This window comes from Electrona antarctica, assembly GCF_951216825.1.
Source record: "Electrona antarctica genome assembly, chromosome: 3".
Lineage (NCBI taxonomy): Eukaryota > Metazoa > Chordata > Actinopteri > Myctophiformes > Myctophidae > Electrona > Electrona antarctica.
Genome location: NC_136808.1, coordinates 7,040,716 through 7,058,899, shown reverse-complemented (window position 1 = coordinate 7,058,899; position 18,184 = coordinate 7,040,716). Strand labels below are relative to the sequence as shown.

Sequence of the window (18,184 nt, the reverse complement as noted above, 5' to 3'; positions counted from 1 at the left end):
CCCAGCCTTCCTATGAGACACAGACTGAGTAGGAAGAAATGGTGGTATTTTATCATGAACATTAGTTAGGACCAATTATAGGAAGAGAAGTTGAAAAGCGGTGAAGTGGTCCTTTAACAGACATGTCACGCATGTGAGAGACCTTTTTTCCATGATTTATGTTCAACCAATTCATTGCCAAGACTAATCGGTATTTCTGAATTTCAAATCATGGGCCTTCATCCCCCCCTCATGAATGAATGAATGAATGAATGAATGAATGAATGAATGAATGAATGAATGAATGAATGAATGAATACATATTATTTTAAGCCAAGCAAATCTAGCACAAAGAAGTGAGTGCAGGACTGCGAGTGCGTCCAGTGTTACTGCCTCCCATGTGCCTTTAGTCTCGAGGTGCTACTGAGTCTACCAGTCTACGTTCATCCATTTAAGGAGAAGTGAGCAGACCGTGTCTGCTCTGCAGCAGGAGAAACGGCAGGAGGTGAATAATCTGACAGGAATTTCCGGGACATTATGGGTGCCACTGAATTTAACCAATTTAGGCCTGACGTTTTTTTTCTTCTGAAAAAACCTCATGTTTCTGTATCAGTGGTGCAATATTTCATGTCAAGGACCCCAAATATTATATGTAATTGGCCGCCGACCCCCATCTGTAAATATGTTGTTCCAGGAACCTCTCAGAAGCAAAGATTTGAGTTAAAAAGATTTTACATATCGAGTCAAAAATAGCAGACCTACAAGCTCGTAGCGCGCCACCAGCTTGTAGATCTGCTATTTTTCAATAGCTAAATTATAACAATGTTTAAAACACCAAAAGGGGTTCCCGCCCAAAATGGGTTAAGTCTTACTCTGTCAAATGAGAAGGACCCCCTTTGAACATACTTCTAAAGAATCTTAAATAGAACATACTTCTAAAGAATCTTAAATAGACAGTATTTTCCATTAGACACTAACTGTTTCGACTAATGATGGTGATAGTGTAGCATATGTGGGGCAGGCGTGAGTTTGACCATATTGTATGAGTGAAAGTAGCCAGGTGGTCTGCATGCTGAACCGTCTGGTCAAGGACATGAGCAGCCAGGACAGGCAGCGTGCTGGGCTGGGCTGGAGCACTCATCAAAAAGCCAGCTGGACGGTGGACTGTACTATATACGCTACGTTCATCCAATGATTGAAACCTTTATTTCAGGGGAATTGACCAGGGTCTCTTTTTCAATGGCGCCCTGCTGTATACAAACAAGAACATTTACAGCAATGATTTTACATACATGACATGGGACACAATGTACAAAAGATATAATACACATACACACAGAAACAAAACCATATAACTACATATTACAAAAAGCAGGTGCATATGCTCTATATATCCTCTAGTGTGGGGTCAGTTAAGAGTATTTAAAAATATAGTAAAAGAGACAAGGACATCCAACTTCAATTCGTCTTGACAATAATTCCATAAATGTGGAACATGCACCCTGAAGGCAGTATCTTCCAATTTAGTAGTGGTTTTTGGTACCTTCAGCAAAGGCTTATCTTGTGATCTGGTACCATAAACTGACTGGACATGGGACTTGGAAGGGTACAGTAGTAGGGGTATAGGCAGCCTGTGTGTCTCTTGTAATACTTCTTCACACAACAAGAGGGGGGTCTTTATGAGGGGGTTCCAGCCAGGGGTTCCCCAGAAAAATAATGGAACATTGAATTTTAAATTCAACTTGACTGCTTTTCCAACATACCAAGGGTCCGACAGTCATTAGTCCGACAACACCGTCACTCCTGACAAGACATGCGTTGCCGGTCACAAATCACCCGTGGCGCTTTTCCGACATGCCAAGAGTCCCGACAGTCATTAGACCGACATGCATTGCTGGTTACAAATCACCCGTGCTGCGGGTTACAAATCACCCGTGGCTCCCGACATGTGTTGCCGGTCACAAATCACCTGTGCTTACGGGTTACAAATCACCCGTGGGTTAGTGTTTGGGTCGGATCTCGAGTGTCGGACTAATGACTGTCAAACTCTTGGTACGTCAGAACAATTGCCTGCACCCCTGCCCATTAGTCAGACAACACGTTAGCCTGACTATGTGACCGGTTAAAACCGGAGGCTTCCAAGTGCGATTCTGCTTAGGGTTAGCGTTTGGCATAGGGTAATGGGTCAGACTGATGAGCGGTCAAAACAATGACACATTTCCATTTCACTGGCCTGAAGTTGGCCCAATGAGAGACTGTAAAAGAATGACTTATGACTTCACTCTCTCTACTGTTCTGTTATCCCCCACCGACACCAGTGTTGGTTTCGTCGACTAAAAACCAAGACAACAAAATGTTCGTCGACTAACTTTTTTCACTGACAAACTACATGGAAACTAAATGAAAACTAAGCTATGATGACTAAGACTAAATATGTTTTGTCAACAGATAAAAACTAAAATGTTAGGAAGAGATCCAGTATAAGTAAAAGACAAGTCATTTTACACTTGGTTGCATGCTGAAAATAGCCGATCTACAAGCTCACAAGAGCAAAACGTGTTGAGATGAACACGTTTTATTTTTGTGGCTTTCGCCTTTTATTTTTTTATGGAGGGACAGACTGTAGGCTGACAGGAAATGGGGAGAGAGATGGGGGGGGGGGGGCAAAGGCCGTCGGGATCGGGGCACACTGCCAGACCGGACCGCCAGCCAAGGTGCCTGGACCACTGAGCCATGGCCCAGCCCCCCTTTTGGTGCGTTAAGCATTATGTTATGCTTCAGCTGTTGAAAAATAGCAGATCTACAAGCTCATAGTGCGGCACCGAGTGCCGCGCTATGAACTTGTAGGTCTGCTATTTTTGAAAAATCGTGAAAATGTGCCTGAAATCATTGAATATATATTCTTTCAGAGCAAGTTTTTAACTCAAATCTTTGCTACGGGGAGGGTCCCTGGAACAACATATTTTCAGATGGGGGTCGGCAGCCAATGTCATATATATATTTGGGGTCCTTGACATGAATATGTTTGAGTCAATATGTTTTGACTGACATAGAAACATGGGTTTCTCAGAAAACTGTCAGGATTTAGAAGACCTTTTTTTTTAAAATTTCGACGTCAGGCCTAAATGGGTTTAGCAACTTTGTAGTAATTGCATTCCATCATATTATGAACAACCATATTGTACAGTGGGCAAAGCAACAGCTGTGTTACACAATAGGTTTGGAAACCTATGGCAGCCAATATGTAGGCTTTAGAATAGTGGTGCTGATATTGCATATTAAAAGACAAATTTTGCACTTGGAATGGAGAAATAGAGGGGGAGAATTTTCTATTTCATAGTTCTACCGTCGTTTGTGCACAGCAACACTCAAAATAATATTGCATTGTGGATTTGAGCTGACAGGTACTTTTTGATGTCAATCAATCAAGTCACCTTTTAATTCAAGTGGCAGATGCCAGAAATAGTTCTTTTTATATATTTAAATGAAATATTCTTTAGGGGCATATGTCACGTGATCTACCTGCACAGCCTTTGTGATCTACTTGTAGATTGCGATCTATCTTTTGGGCACACATGGTCTGGAACATGCATATTTGATTTGAACTGTTCATTTTCATACAGGTCAAGGATGATAGATTGGTTGTAGAATGTTCTCCAACGGGATGCTTTGATCTATGACATACTGTAATGGTCATCCTATTTAACCTATTCTGGGCGGGAACCCCTTTTGGTGTTTAGCTATTGAAAAATAGCAGATCTACAAGCTCATAGCGCGGCACCAAGTGCCGCGCTACGAGCTTGTAGATCTGCTATTTTTGAAAAAACTTGAAAATGTGGCGCAAATTTGGAAAATATATTCTTTCAGAGCGAACATTTTCAACTCAAATGTTTGCTTCCGAGGGGGGTCCCTGGAACAACATATCAGATGGGGGGGTCGGTGGCCAATTACATATATATTTTTGGGGGTCCTTGACATGAAATAGTTTGAGAACCACTGACATATAGAAACACAAGGTTTTTCAGAAAACTGTCATGATTTAGAAGACATTTGGTAGAATCGGTCTCGGTCGAAATGGGTTAACCCATTCTGGGCGGGAACCCCTTTTCGTGTTTACTAAGCGTTATGTTATACTTTAGCTATTGAAAAATAGCAGATCTACAAGCTCATAGCGCGCCACCGAGTGGTGCGCTACGAGCTTGTAGGTCTGCTATTTTTGAAAAATCGTGAAAATGCGGCACAAATCTTTGAATATATATTCTTTCAGAGCGAACATTTTTATTTATTTCGATGTCGGGCCTAAATGGGTTAATTAAGTGGACTATATAGCTATGCTGATGCATGAAGTGGATCAGAGGATTATTACACATTTACTTAAACCATTTAGTTTGAGTGTCATCCCATTTTTTTACTGTCTATAATTGTGTGTGTGGGGCTTCCAAATGCTTACCAGTGATTGACCAACGTGGGGTCAAATCTCCAACTAGAGCAGTTCATCTCGGACACTTTGAGATCCCGGATCGTTTTATAGGCACTGAGTGCATTTTAATTATCACTATTGTTCTCAGCTGAGCCTGTGGATGAAAGTGATGCATGGATCTGCTGGTGCCACGTGTAATGGATTGTTGGCAAGATAAGGAGGAGTAATGACAAAGTGATTGTTGTCTTGCTGGGGCAGCATTTACAGCACGGTGGTCTATATACTCTTTCTCTATTGTTGACTGGAGTCAGTGAACCAAGATAATACACCAAGAAGTTCATGCGTTGTCTGGAGAGTGTTTGTTCTTCATGAAACCGTTTTAAGTAGATTAGACCTGTGTGTTGGTATGGTACAAAGCCAAAGCTTTAACCCATTTATACCCGAGGACGATTCTACAAAATGTCTTCTAAATCTTGACCGTTTTCTGAGAAACTCATGTTTCGATGTCGGTCGTTCTCAAACATTTTCATGTCGAGGACCCCCACAAATATATGTAATTGGCCGCCAAATCCCATCTGACAATATGTTGTTCCAAGGAAGGGACCCCCCCCCCCCCCCCCCCAGAAGCAAAGATTTGAGTTACAAACACTCTGAAAGAATATGTATTCAAAGATTTGCACCACATTTTCAAGACTGTTAAAAAAATAGCAGATCTACACGCTCGTCTACGAGCTTGTAGATCTGCTATTTTTCAATAGTTGAAGTATAACATAATGCTTAAAACACAAAGGGGTTCCCGTTCTGAATGCGTTAAGGTGGCTGAGTGGACCCTGGACCCTTCCACTCTCTACCTCCCTAAACCTAAACAAATGTAAACCTATAAAGTCTCTGGGTGTGTGTGCAGTGTCCATGGATACAGGCAAGAGGATTAGGGACTGTGGAGAGCAGAGTGGGGACGAAGGGCAGCCAATCACCCGTGAAGTTACCAGTTAAAGGAGAATTCCATGCTAGAAGACTTTCTTACCTTTCTTTGTAGTTGTAACTTGTTACGTCCCCACCAAAGAGGTCCAACTCCTTATTGGCTATTTCCCCTACCATAAGCCCTCAATGAATTGCATTGAATTGAATGGGGCTATGGGGTGTTGTGCTAATGCACAAAATAACACCTGGACCTCTTTGGTGGGGACGTAACAACTACAAATAAAGGTAAGAAAGCCTTCTAGCATGGAATTCTCCTTTAAGGCCTATTCATAGTCTGGATTTTCTGTGGTGAGGTGACCACCGCTCCGGTGGTGAGGTGACCACCGGAGCTGAAATAACATTGAGCGGTGGTGAGTAAAAACAGAGAGAAGGGCTGGAGCGGTGGCGGTGGTTTACTCTTCACCGCGGCTCGTGACGTCATGTTGTAGTTCGGTGGTCACCTAACCACCGAAAATCCAGACTATGTATGAGCCTTTAGTTACCACAAAAAAAACAATACATACCTCTTTATAAAATGGATGTGCAGGTGCAGTAATCAAACTAGGCTATGTTAATACCACACGGTGACTTAAAGCTGCTATAAGCAATATGTCAACATTTTAATGACTTATTATTATAATTTGTTTGGTATTCAACATTTTGAGTCTCTGTGACACATCTAGGGGCCGCAATCTGCATTCAAAGATGTTCCTAGAAGCTTTGTCATTGGTCGGAAAAAAAAAACCCGGTCGCAATGTCTAACCAATCAGGCAGCAGACAAGCAAATCGACCATTGACAAAGCTTCTAGGCAAATCTATGAATGCAGATTGCAGCCCCTAGTGTCACAGAGACTGCATTTACACAAGGGTGGTATCACATGATCCTGTGTTTGAGTCCATCAAACTGTCCCCGGACTACGTTTTAACCCATTTTGGGCGGGAACCCCTTTTGGTGTTAGCATTATGCTATGCTTTAGCTATTGAAAAAATAGCAGATCTACAAGCTCATAGCGCGCCACCGAGTGGCGCACTACGAGCTTGTAGGTCTGCTATTTTTGAAAAATCGAAAGAACGACTGACATAGAAACATAGCTTTTTCAGAAAACTGTCAGGATGTAGAAGACGTTTTTAGAATCTGATCTCAGGTCAGAATGGGATAATTAGGGGTGACGACAACGGCACCACGACACTAGGAATCGGGTCCGATCGATAAATGCAATCAAGCAGAAAGACGGAGAACATTGGTTACAACTGGTAGCTGGATACGTCTAGTCTCTGTCCCTCGGGACGAGATGTCTTTGTTTCCTGCAGCAGCACACACTGGATGTTAACTAGGGTACAGTGTAGAGTACAGTGTGGTGTGCAAGGATACTTGATCTATTTCACAGAGTCACATGCATCCTAATGCTGAGCCCCACTGTAATGCTTAACCCGTTTAGACCTGAGGGACGATTCTGCAAATGCATAATACCTCATGTTGCTATATCGGTGGTGCTCAATATTTCATCATGTCCAAAGACCCCAAAAATGATATGTAATTGGCCACCGACCCCCATCTGAAAATATGTTGTTCCTTCCGGGGGACCTCCCAGAAGCAACGATTTGAGTTGAACACGTTCGCTCTGAAAGAATATATGGTCAAAAATTTGCAGCCACATATTTACGATTTTTTCAAAAATAGCAGATCTACAAGCTCCTATAGCTAAAAGTTAAAACACCAAAAGGGGTTCCCGTTCAGAATGGGTTAAGCCTTAAGGCTCTCTTATTAGCTTAAGTTAATAATGGAATATATATGCAAATATCTGATGAAACGGAAGGAAGGAAAATATGCAATGCATGTCTGTCTGACTTCGTGTTAATTCTGAACAACTATCGAGACTCAAGGTTATGTTATGGTAAGGTCATGTTGGCTTTTTTTGTGTTAACAGTTTTATATTGATGGCCCAACTTGTTGCTGGTGTAAAGGATAATACTTTATAAATCCCCCAAACTGGAAAATACAGTATGCTAAATATTGTTGTAAATGTACAGTATGGGGAGGAGGGAACCCTGGTAAAACCCTGCAAAATAAGTGTAAAAATTGACGGCTAAAATTTCACTCAGGATTCTGCAGAGTAGTCCTAGTTGTGAGGTTATGGGTATGAGGCCTGCTCATTAAATTTTTCATAATTGTATGGTCTTCACATTCTGCAAAATATTATTTACTCCTTGTATAGACTTTAAATAATCGAAGCGGCAGCTTGAATGTATTCCCTCTCGTATGCTTTGGCAGCTGTCTTGCGTCAAATCTCTATGTTCATAGACTTCAAAGCCGGGCTACTTTTATTTGTCAAGTCACAAACATTCCATTCAACGCGAACGAACAGCTGTTGTGATGGTGGTTGACCGCCCTTGTGGTCCCTCATGAGTCTCCATCTAGACCGGGGTTGGCGAGTGTTGATTCAGTCGAGAGTGACACGTGCGCGGAGAACATGACGATGCCAGGGAGGGAGTATTGCACGACACATTCTAGTTTATTACAGACAACAGAGAATATATATATATATATATATATATATATATATATACTAGTCCTTACCCGTTCTGAATGTATGAACAGCAAATGATGTGTGGTGTCGAAACAGCGTGTGTGTTAACGTTAACATGCCCCGTCCACGTTGTTTTCCCCGTGTGGGTCTGTTACGTGGAATTTCCCCTTGTGGGTCTGTTACGCGGAAAAGTGTGTCCCAGTATTAATCTGTGTCCGTCCCAACAACACTGGTGACCCGGAAGCCGTCCCAACATGCATTTCACTGGTGACCCGGAAGTGGACAGACACACCGACAGACAGCGATACATACATACATACATACATACATACGGTACATGTATGTATGCATGCATGCATGCATGCATACATACATACATACACACACAGTATGGACAGTGGATAGGATACATGACGTGCCTAGAAGATATCAGAACAAGGATAAGAACAGAATGAACACGGGACAGAACATGAACCTCGTATCATTGTGCACAGACGTCAGTCTCTCTGATAAAGCAGTCGATGGTCATCATTGTATCATGGATATCAATATGCTTACGTAGATTAAAGCAATGAGCCACAAGAGGTCTCAGGTTACCAGGTATTTTACAATGGCTGGGAGGTGTAGGTAGACCCGACGCGCAGCAGAGGGTCTTCTACCCGCTGCCTGGAGCCACCCATTCACCGTCAAATGAGTGCGGGCGGTGCTCACACGCCCGCACGGCCAGCGTGTGTGTATAAGGCAATCAAGTGCTCCCCTTCCTCAGTACAGCTACAAGGCTGCAGGATGATACAAAGTGATTGAAGGTGTGGATTATCGGTGAAATTTACAACGGTCACGTGACGGTAACCAGCCAATCGGAATCAAATATTGGGACTAACCGTTTTAGAAGAGTGTTTTACCACTGTGTCGAGCAGACCATCTACTCGCACACAGTTTGCTGAATGATACAATAGCAGTACTTGTATGGAAATATAGGGTGGAGTTTGTCCATTGAATGATTCATTCCAAATTCCATAAGTCATGACGACGACCACGGCACTTTAATAATGCCACACAAGTCATGAACAAATCTCTCCCTTTTCTGTCTCGTTGTGTGTGTGTGTGTGTGCGTGTGTGTGTGTGTGTGTGTGTGTGTGTGTGTGTGTGTGTGTGTGTGTGTGTGCAGCTGGTCCAGCGGTCCAGCGCTCTGCTCAGCCCTGCGGTCATGTTTGGAACACGCAAGACCTGGGACCTCAACCACTCCCCCTGCCTGCAGGAGCTCTGGAAGAAAGACGTGTCATTGGACGGTGAGTCTGTCACTCAAAACGGCAGCAGAGGGGGGGGGGGCTCTAATAATACCAGTGCCGCTGCATTCTTTAGAATGACAGGCGTGAGAGAGAGAGAGAGAGAGAGAGAGAGAGAGCGAGAGTGGAAGGAGAAGAGGTGCGTGCGTGCATGTTGTACTGACAGGTGTCTCGCTGTGTGAGAGAGGGAAAAGGGGGCGTGGGGGGAGGGAGGGAGGGGTGGGGGTGAAGGAACGGTGTTTTGGGGTCGTACCTGAGGAGGACCAGGCTGGCTGGCTGGCTGGCTGGCTGGCTGGCTGGCAAGCGACTGGGATTGATGAGGAGGCTGAATGTATTCCATGGAATACAGGTCAGTTGTTTTTGGTCTCATTGTCGAGAGGAAAAAGAGAAAAAACGAGGTTAGCAGGTTGCTGTGAAATGGATCTTATTGGCACTTATTGGACGGCGCTTATTCTCTCTCGCTTCCTTTCTTTTCTCTCTCTTATCCTTCTCTCTAGCACTCCTGAACGAACACCTATTTGAAACGGGGGGGGTGGATTATTCACGCCCCGTGTGTTGTTGTATTGTATCAGCAAACATGCATGCCTGCGTTTTCCCCTGCAGCAGTGCACTTTGCAGCCAAGGTGACGATCGAGTGGCACGCTGTAGTCGTGGCCGTGCCTGGCCAGAATACTAGGGAGCTGAAGGGAATGACAAGAGATTTAGAGAGAGAGAGAGAGAGAGAGAGAGAGAGCGATAGCAGCAGGGCGGAGAAGCGGAGAGAAAGGGACACTGTCGAAAGCGAGATAGAGGGAACAAAAGAGCGGCAGGGGATGGGAGAGGTTAGGGTTTCCTCCTGTATAAGGGCTCATATAATGCCTCCACTCAACTGTTGACAGGTGAGTATTCTTGTTCATGGTGTGTGTGCGTTCAGCTGTTTTGCTGTGTGTGTGTGTGACTGTGTGACTGTGTGACTGTGTGTGCGCTACTGTAAGCATTATTCCTATCCGTGATTTGACAGTTTGAAGCTCTATTACTCACAATATTGTGATATACTCTGTGTTGGCTGTGTGTGTGTGTGTGTGTGTGTGTGTGTGTGTGTAGTGTACAATGAAAAATGCTTACCTGGGACGTTTAGTTTTAGTGTTTGCCTAGTGTAAGTATCGGTGTACTTGTCCGCTATAGCACACTGCATGTGGGTGTGTGAGCAAATTGGTCAACTGCGCTTATACCATAAGAGCGTGTCTCAGCTCGGTCATACGGTGGTACAGTGCATTGATTGTTCTCAAGATTGATAAGCGTGTGTCGTGTGTGTGTTTTGTGTCTTGTGTGTGTGGGAACAAACATGTTGTGTGCCCCCCCCCCCCCCCCCCCCCCCCACACACACACACACACAGTCTCACACACGTCACACCTCTGGTTAATGTGTGACCTGCTGTTATCAAGCTCATTACGAGACCTTGCTGGGTTTCTGTGGCAACCGCCAGACCGTTCATGATGAGCAAAGAAGGTAGAGATTATAAATAAATGGACACACTGACACTTAGCGCATTATGTTATGCTTTAGCTATTGAAAAATAGCAGATCTGCAAGCTCATAGCGCGCCACCGAGTGGCGCGCTACGAGCTTGTAGGTCTGCTATTTTTGAAAAATCGAAGAACGACTGACTTACTAGAAACATAGCTTTTTGAGAAAGCTGTCATTTTCAAACGGACATTTTTAGAATCTGATCTCAGGTCAAAATGGGTTAATCACACATTTGTATTGGTTGATTTAGGAGGAAATACATGAGGGGGGAAGACGGGGCTTATACGGATTAAACGACACTCAACGCGCAACAGCTCCGACTTGGTGTCCCAAGTTACATTCCTTTGAGCCCATTTAGACCCGAGAAAAGATTCTACAAAATGCCTTCTAAATCCTGACAGTTTTCTGAAAAACCTATGTTTCTATGTCAGTGGTTCTCAACCTTTTTCATGTCAAGGACCCCCAGAAATATCTGTATTTGGCTGTGGGCCCCCATCTGAGAATATGTTGTTCCAGGGACCCCCCCCCCCCCCCAGAAGCAAATATTTGAGTTAAAACGTTCACTGTGACAGAATATATATTCAAAGGTTTGCGCCACATTTTCAAGATTTTTCAAAAACTGCAGACCTATACAAGCACGTAGTATGAGCTTGTAGATCTGCTATTTTGCAATAGCTAAAGTGTAACATAATGCTTAAAACACCCAAAGGGGTTCCCGCCCAGAATGGGTTAGAGCACTGTTTATCAACGTGGGGTCCGGGGACCACTAGAGGTCCAAATGGATCCATATCTGGTCTGGTGTCCAGAATAATTGTACGCTCTCAGAGTCATATTAACACTGGTGATTTGACAGTGTTGCTTGGGCTCCCAAAGCCACAAACGGAGGTCTGTGGCCTAATGCATATCAAACCGGGGGTCCTTTAATTTAATTAAAAAGGTTGTAAATCACTGAAAACTATACTGCCCTTCCTACAAAGTGCAGTAACTACACAAATAATCAAACCGATTAAAAACAGGTTTTTGTTTGAAATTCTTTATTTAGGAATACCCCATTGAGATCTAGTATCTCGTTTTGGAGAGTGTCCTAAAAGTTTTCAATCATCAGTATACAGGTATAAAGTGATCTAGCACTTTTTGTACATCTGTTCATATTGCTTAGTTTTCAGGTAATTGTTTATCCCCCAAAATCATGAATCCTAAACATTGTCAATCTTAAAAAAAAAACGGCACCTTGGCTTTACTATGTAAAATCCTCACTGTCAATTTAATTCTGTGTATAAATGAACGGGTCAATTTGGTTTAATTTGTACACTCTGAGTTACAGAATGTAAGGGTCCATCTGGACCGCTGGTGGTCCTGTGCCACTGGAATCTTTTAGAGAGCACTTATAACACAGTTAAACAACATAATGAGACAGACACAATTCAGAGTATTGGAATCTTGTATTCGAATACGGAGCCAGCGTCAAGCGTTACAATGGAACACCATACTGACTCAACACAACTCAGTCAGACTTCAGCTTAAATACATTTCCTACCCCCCTCAGGGTGTAGGTGGGTCTTAACAGCTGAGACAATGAAAAGACCATCCCCTTAGTCCACAAGTCACAGGTCAAATGTCAGTAAAGATAATAATGGGACAGAAAACAGCTTCTCATAGTTTAGTTTTCCCATGAGTGATTTGATCTCCTTAAATGTATAACTTAGGTATTCCACATTTCCTCGACAGTCCCCAGACCCGACGCTATGAACCGCCGATTTAGAGTTAATCAAACGTACGTGTGTGTGTTTGTGTGCCTGTGTGTGTGTGTGTGTGTGTGTGTCCGTGTCCGTAGCAAGCTCAGTGGACTTCCTGATGAGTGATGGTGAAGAGGACGGCTCCTTCTTGTCGCTCCCCGCCTCAGCCTTCTCTCAGCGCCCTTCGCTGACCGCCGCAGAGTTCTCAGAAGCCACTGCTCAACGGCAGAGCCAGCAGTTACTCATACAGGTGAGCCACTGGAAGCTTGGGCAGTTGCACTGTACAAATCCCTGAATGTTTGTGTATTTAATTCTGAGAGTTAGTTAACCCATTTTGACCTGAGATCAGATTCAAAAAATGTCTTCTACATCCTGACAGTTTTCTGAAAAAGCTATGTTTCTATGTCAGTCGTTCTTCGATTTTTCAAAAATAGCAGACCTACAAGCTCGTAGCGCGCCACTCGGTGGCGCGCTACGAGCTTGTAGATCTGCTATTTTTCAATAGCTAAAGCATAACATAATGCTAACACCAAAATGGGTTCCCGCCCAAAATGGTTAAATTGAACCAAAAGGGGTCGTTTCACAGTTTTACAATGTATAGGTATTTAGCAGACGCTCTTATCCAGAGCGATTTGGTGGTGACTTTGTTTACATTTGTTTGTACACTGAGGTGGGGGCCCCTCCGCAACATGCAAACTCTCTATTAGTGCCAGGAGCTATACACTATCTTTCTCACGATGCACAGGAATTGCACCTGGTTTGTCTTGATGGCAAATGGTCTAGCGCCGACTTTGGGGGTGAAGGTGTGCTGATCTTAAAATGAGGAGTAGTTTTGCACAATCATGCTGCAAAGCCATCTTCCCCACAGACTTCCAACTTAAGACCAGCTTCGACCTGATCTTATCTGTTGGATTGACTTCCATATAAGCGAGTGTCCGTTGCCATCAGCCAATTTTCCATAATACTGTAGCCTACCACAAACCGTAAATATAGTTCCTGTGCTCAGACGGCATAAAATGTTCAATGTTCATCAATCCCACTGTGTTGGGCCTAATGACCATTACGTTTGCGCTGTTATGCGCCTCCAAAGAAAGATGAGTGAGGACTGGAAGAAGGAGAGAAAAAAAAAGAACATTTATTTATTTAACCCATTTTGGGCGGGAACCGCTTTTGGTGTAATGTTATACTTTAGCTAGCAGACCTACAAGCTCATAGCGCGCCACCGAGTGGCGCGCTACGAGCTTGTAGGTCTGCTATTTTTGAGGCGACTGTGGCTCAAGAGGTAGAGCAGGTCGTCCAATGATCCATGGGTCGGCGGTTCGAATCCCGGCTCCTCCTGTCTACATGTCGAAGTGTCCTTGGGCAAGACACTGAACCCCAAATTGCTCCCCAAATGTGCTGGTTGGTACCTTGCATGGCTTCCGCCGCAATCGGTGTATGAATGTGTGTGTGAATGGGTGAATGTAATGCACAATCTATGTAAAGCGCCTTGGATAAAGGTGCTATATAAATGCACCATTTACCCTTTTGAAAAATCGTAAAAATGCGGCACAGATCTTTGAATATATATTCTTTCAGAGCGAAAGTTTTTTTTTAATTTCGACGTCTGGCCTAAGTGAGTTAATTGTCATAAGAATGTGGTCAATCCATGCTAGCCACCGTCTTGGCAGAGCAACTGTAATATCTAAATGGGACACCGATTGTGCACGTCGTTGCCCCTTCCTGGCATGGCATGAAAAGAAAGCGGAAACTCCTGCTCGGCTCGTTTCAATCCATCCAATCTGAACACTCAATGTTCAATGATTGATCGTGTCATTTCAAGAACTTGATCCTTCAGTAGTCCTATATGAAATGGAAAAAAAAAGGCAAACCTCTGTTATGCCTTTTTAGACGAGCGGCTATGGAAAGAAAATGGGGCACCTCTTTTACAGTAGTTGTGTTCCGTGCCTACAAAAAATATGTGATCTAAAAGTTGGACATGATACATGATTAACACTTAGCGCGCCATTGCCGACGATTAAAGTCAATTGAAGCCTAATTTTGATACTGACGCTTAACGCCATTGCCGACGGCCTTCGGCAATTGAGCTTTTATAGCGTGTTCGATTGCTCGAGCCAAAATGCTACTCACGTTAGCCGGTTAGCTAGCTGTGTTGTTAGCACAGCACTGGATCGCCCATCTTAGATCGTCGTCGCCATAAGAATCCATTCTATCCATTTCTTTCAATCGCCTGTATCTCCTATTCCTTGTCCCAGATGGCATTTTTGGTCAAAACAGCGTTTTGACGGCACAGAGCTGACGATCTAGAGCTCTCCGAAGCTCCGGCCTGGATTCACATTGTAAACAAGGCCCGCCTGGCTGTGTGAAAACTCCTAACTTAGGACTACTGTTTGTGGAGCGGAAATGGTGGCTTTTCAAAATAAGAGCTAAAATTTAAAAAATGCTGGCGTGAATTAGATCCTAATTTTTCAATAAATGCTAGCAGCCTAAGTGTTTAATAGGCAGGCTACAGTGGAAAACAAAATGCAAAATAAGGCTACAATGATTCTGAAGGCCATGCACTGAATTTGGACATCTCTCCTCCAATGTGATGTTTCGCCTGACATCTCCTGACATCATTATATCACGTTATTAGTAGATTTTTGAACGTGCATGCTTCATTGGGTTTGTCGTCGTTTAGGAAAGCATTCTGTGCTCCTTTTTGATCTCGCAACTTGGATAGCACTGCGCCTTGTGCAGTGCGCAACCGATACTGGTGTTATTAATGCAACGCCCAGAACACACCCAAGACTAATTCATTGGCCACAACGGCACGCTGAGCACTAGGGATTGTGCATTATGGCGCTAGGGGCATTTTAGCATCCTGGACCTGTAGATTGGGCCATAGTGGTGGAAGCACCACCACGGGCAGTTAAGACCATGGCGCAAAGTTGCATCGTCAAAATAGGGCCCTCTGAGTTCCGATCACTAAGGTTTCTACTGTGTGTAGTTCATTAGAGGTCCATTTAAAAAAACTCTCGTGAGGTGAGGGGCGCTCTTATCGTCATACACCACATTCCATGTTCAGCCAATCAAATCATCGTTATTTGGTACACACAAAGCTGTGCATAGACGGGGCTAGCACGCCTCAAAAACCTGTAACCCAGCATGCCTTGCACTGCGCCGATGCGCGTGTCAGAGGCCAATCAGAAGAAGGAAACGCGGGAGTCGAGTTCCTGTTTCTGGGCCGGTTTTAAAATGCCGTTTTCTCTGATTGTAGGCGGCATATCTGCGGTGATTGAACACGAGTGCGGACGTCCTGGAATCATTTCTGATGTCGTGTCGAGGTGACAATGTTAACCCATTCTGAACAGGAACCCCTTTTGGTGTTAGCATCATGTCATGCTTTAGCTATTTTTGAAAAATCGAAGAACGACTGACATAGAAACATAGCTTTTTCAGAAAACTGTCAGGATTTTGAAGACATTTTTAGAATCTGATCTCAGGTCGCTTTTGAAGAGAAATGTTTTTTAGACGGACAGAGTGAGTAATGGCGGCCTTCAGAAAAACGGAAGAAGGTGCGATGCTAGGTGGAGGAGGTACTATTTAGTGAAATTAAAGTAAATAAAATAATGCTGCGAGATGGAACTGGTAGAACGGCGTATGAGAACCAGGAAGCACAGTGGGGTTCCGAACGGTGGTTTCGTCTACGGTCTATGACTTTGAGATCTGAACTAGCGCCCATTTTTGTGCGCCCCCCCCCCATCTCAAATGTATTATAAGAAAGTACAGTTGGAGGCCATCGATATTGTCCTTTTCTTTTTGCTGAGGTTTGCGTGATCTGCGCAAAAGGACAGTGAACCCCTTTTGGTGTTTTAAACATTATAATTTAGCCACCGAGTGGCGAGCTACGAGCTTTGTAGGTCTGCTATTTTTGAAAAATCGTGAAAATATTTATTTCAGAAAACTGGAAAAGGATTTTTTAAAATTTTGAGGTCAGGCCTAAATGGGTCAAATGATAAGGGACAATATCGGTGGCACCCAACTGTAAGAAACTGCAAAATCATTATATGAACGTCACCATCTGTTAGTGACGCAAACAAAGTCGTGAATACAGTTCCTTTGGATGGAACATGAGAAAAGTACGTGATTCATTCTGGTATCAAAATCACACTGACGTAAAGCTGTGGCATTCATTCTAATAATCTTTTTATGGCACCTGTTTTTATTATAGCTGAATCAACATTCTTAAAAATAGTGCACGCACGCACGCATGCATTATTTTTTTCAGGATTGATACGCGGCGACGGCCTCACTGCCGAGTCATAATAGCTGACTCAGCAGAAAAACCTGAAATGACAAGAGTCCTTAAGCACCTCCCCCAAGTCACTTCTGGCCTGGCTTCTTATCAAAGACGACACAGCTGTCCGCTTAATCTGGCGCATCAACTGAGCCACGCTGGTCGGCATGTGCTCTTCTGCATGTCAGACATGTTTGCCTCCTTAGACCCGAATTGGTTCAGTTCAGTAAACTTCTCTGTGTTGCTTATTGTTTCTCTTTTCTGCTCCCTCTCTCTCTCTCTCTCTGTTCTCTATTCCTCTTGATTCATCAGTCCATTTTCCCTTCCCTTTCATTGCTCTGTCCTTCGAAGTTGACCTGGTCCAGCTTCTGGACACAAGCCCCCATCACACTGCAAAATCAGAGTATTGATTTAAACTGGTCCACTTAAATTCACACACTTGCCTCTCTCTTGCTCTGCGACACTGTCTCTTCCTCTCTATACTTACTTAACATTTCCACTTTGCTTTCCATGAAACTCCCATCTTTTCTTCTTTTAACCCATTTTGACCTGAGATCTGATTCTAAAAATGTCTTCTACATCCTGACAGTTTTCTGAAAAAGCTATGTTTCTATGTCAGTCGTTCTTCGATTTTTCAAAAATAGCAGACCTACAAGCTCGTAGCGCGCCACTCGGTGGCACGCTATGAGCTTGTAGATCTGCTATTTTTCAATAGCTAAAGCACAACATAATGCTAACACCAAAAGGGGTTCCCGCCCAAAATGGGTCCATTGGTTCTCATTCTGCAGAGAGACCAGGTCAGACAGCCACAACAATCGGATCAATACTGAATAAAAACGGATCATAAAATGACGTGCTGCCAACAATAATGTTGAGGGCTCCTGTTGCCGTAGCAGAGCTTGCCGAGTCTGCTTGGGTTGGGTCGGAGCCTTAGATATAGACAGAGTTACGCAAACTGCGTTCACTTCATGGGGGCTTCAGTCCAATGGCGGCTCTCCTACATAGACTTCTATTGAGCGTGGGGACGACCAACTGGGACAAGTCCTGGACCGGAAGTAGGCAGAAATGCATTGGACTCAGGCAACAGCCCACCTTTAATGATCTTAAATACCTTTTATTTTAGAATGTTTTGTAGTAATAGTACAACATAAACATTACAGAGACTTTAGTTGTTACTGTACAATACTTAAAAACAGTTGTCATGTTGCACACGTGCTTAACACATTGAGAGCCCACGCAAAACTGCCCAAAATCACTTTCACCTAGAAAATCCATTCACATTTTTTATAATTCAGCTGACTGTGGAGACACATGCTGGAACTTTTTACTTTGAAATGTTTTATAGTTTCTGAGTTATTTAATTTAAACGCCAAATGCATTCTCAATGGCGAAAACACAAACTTTGGCACCACGTGTTAAAAAAAAAAAAAAAAAGTGTTTTGATTTTTCTGATTTTTTTTAATTAAAAAAAAAAAAATATATATATATAT

The 18,184-nt window shown here is 43.5% G+C and overlaps 1 protein-coding gene across 2 annotated transcripts in view; it reads left to right on the top strand.

Moving 5' to 3' along the window:
* The window catches only part of kifc3 (kinesin family member C3), an 83,478-nt gene that overhangs the window by 19,461 nt on the left and 45,833 nt on the right, over window positions 1–18,184 (top strand). For both annotated transcript variants that reach the window (XM_079497939.1, XM_079497938.1), the window contains exons 2-3: window positions 9,056–9,176; window positions 12,514–12,665. In XM_079497939.1, the coding sequence (XP_079354065.1) occupies window positions 9,095–9,176; window positions 12,514–12,665 (234 nt within the window). In that variant the 5' untranslated portion in view covers window positions 9,056–9,094. The remainder of the gene's footprint in view (window positions 1–9,055; window positions 9,177–12,513; window positions 12,666–18,184) is intronic.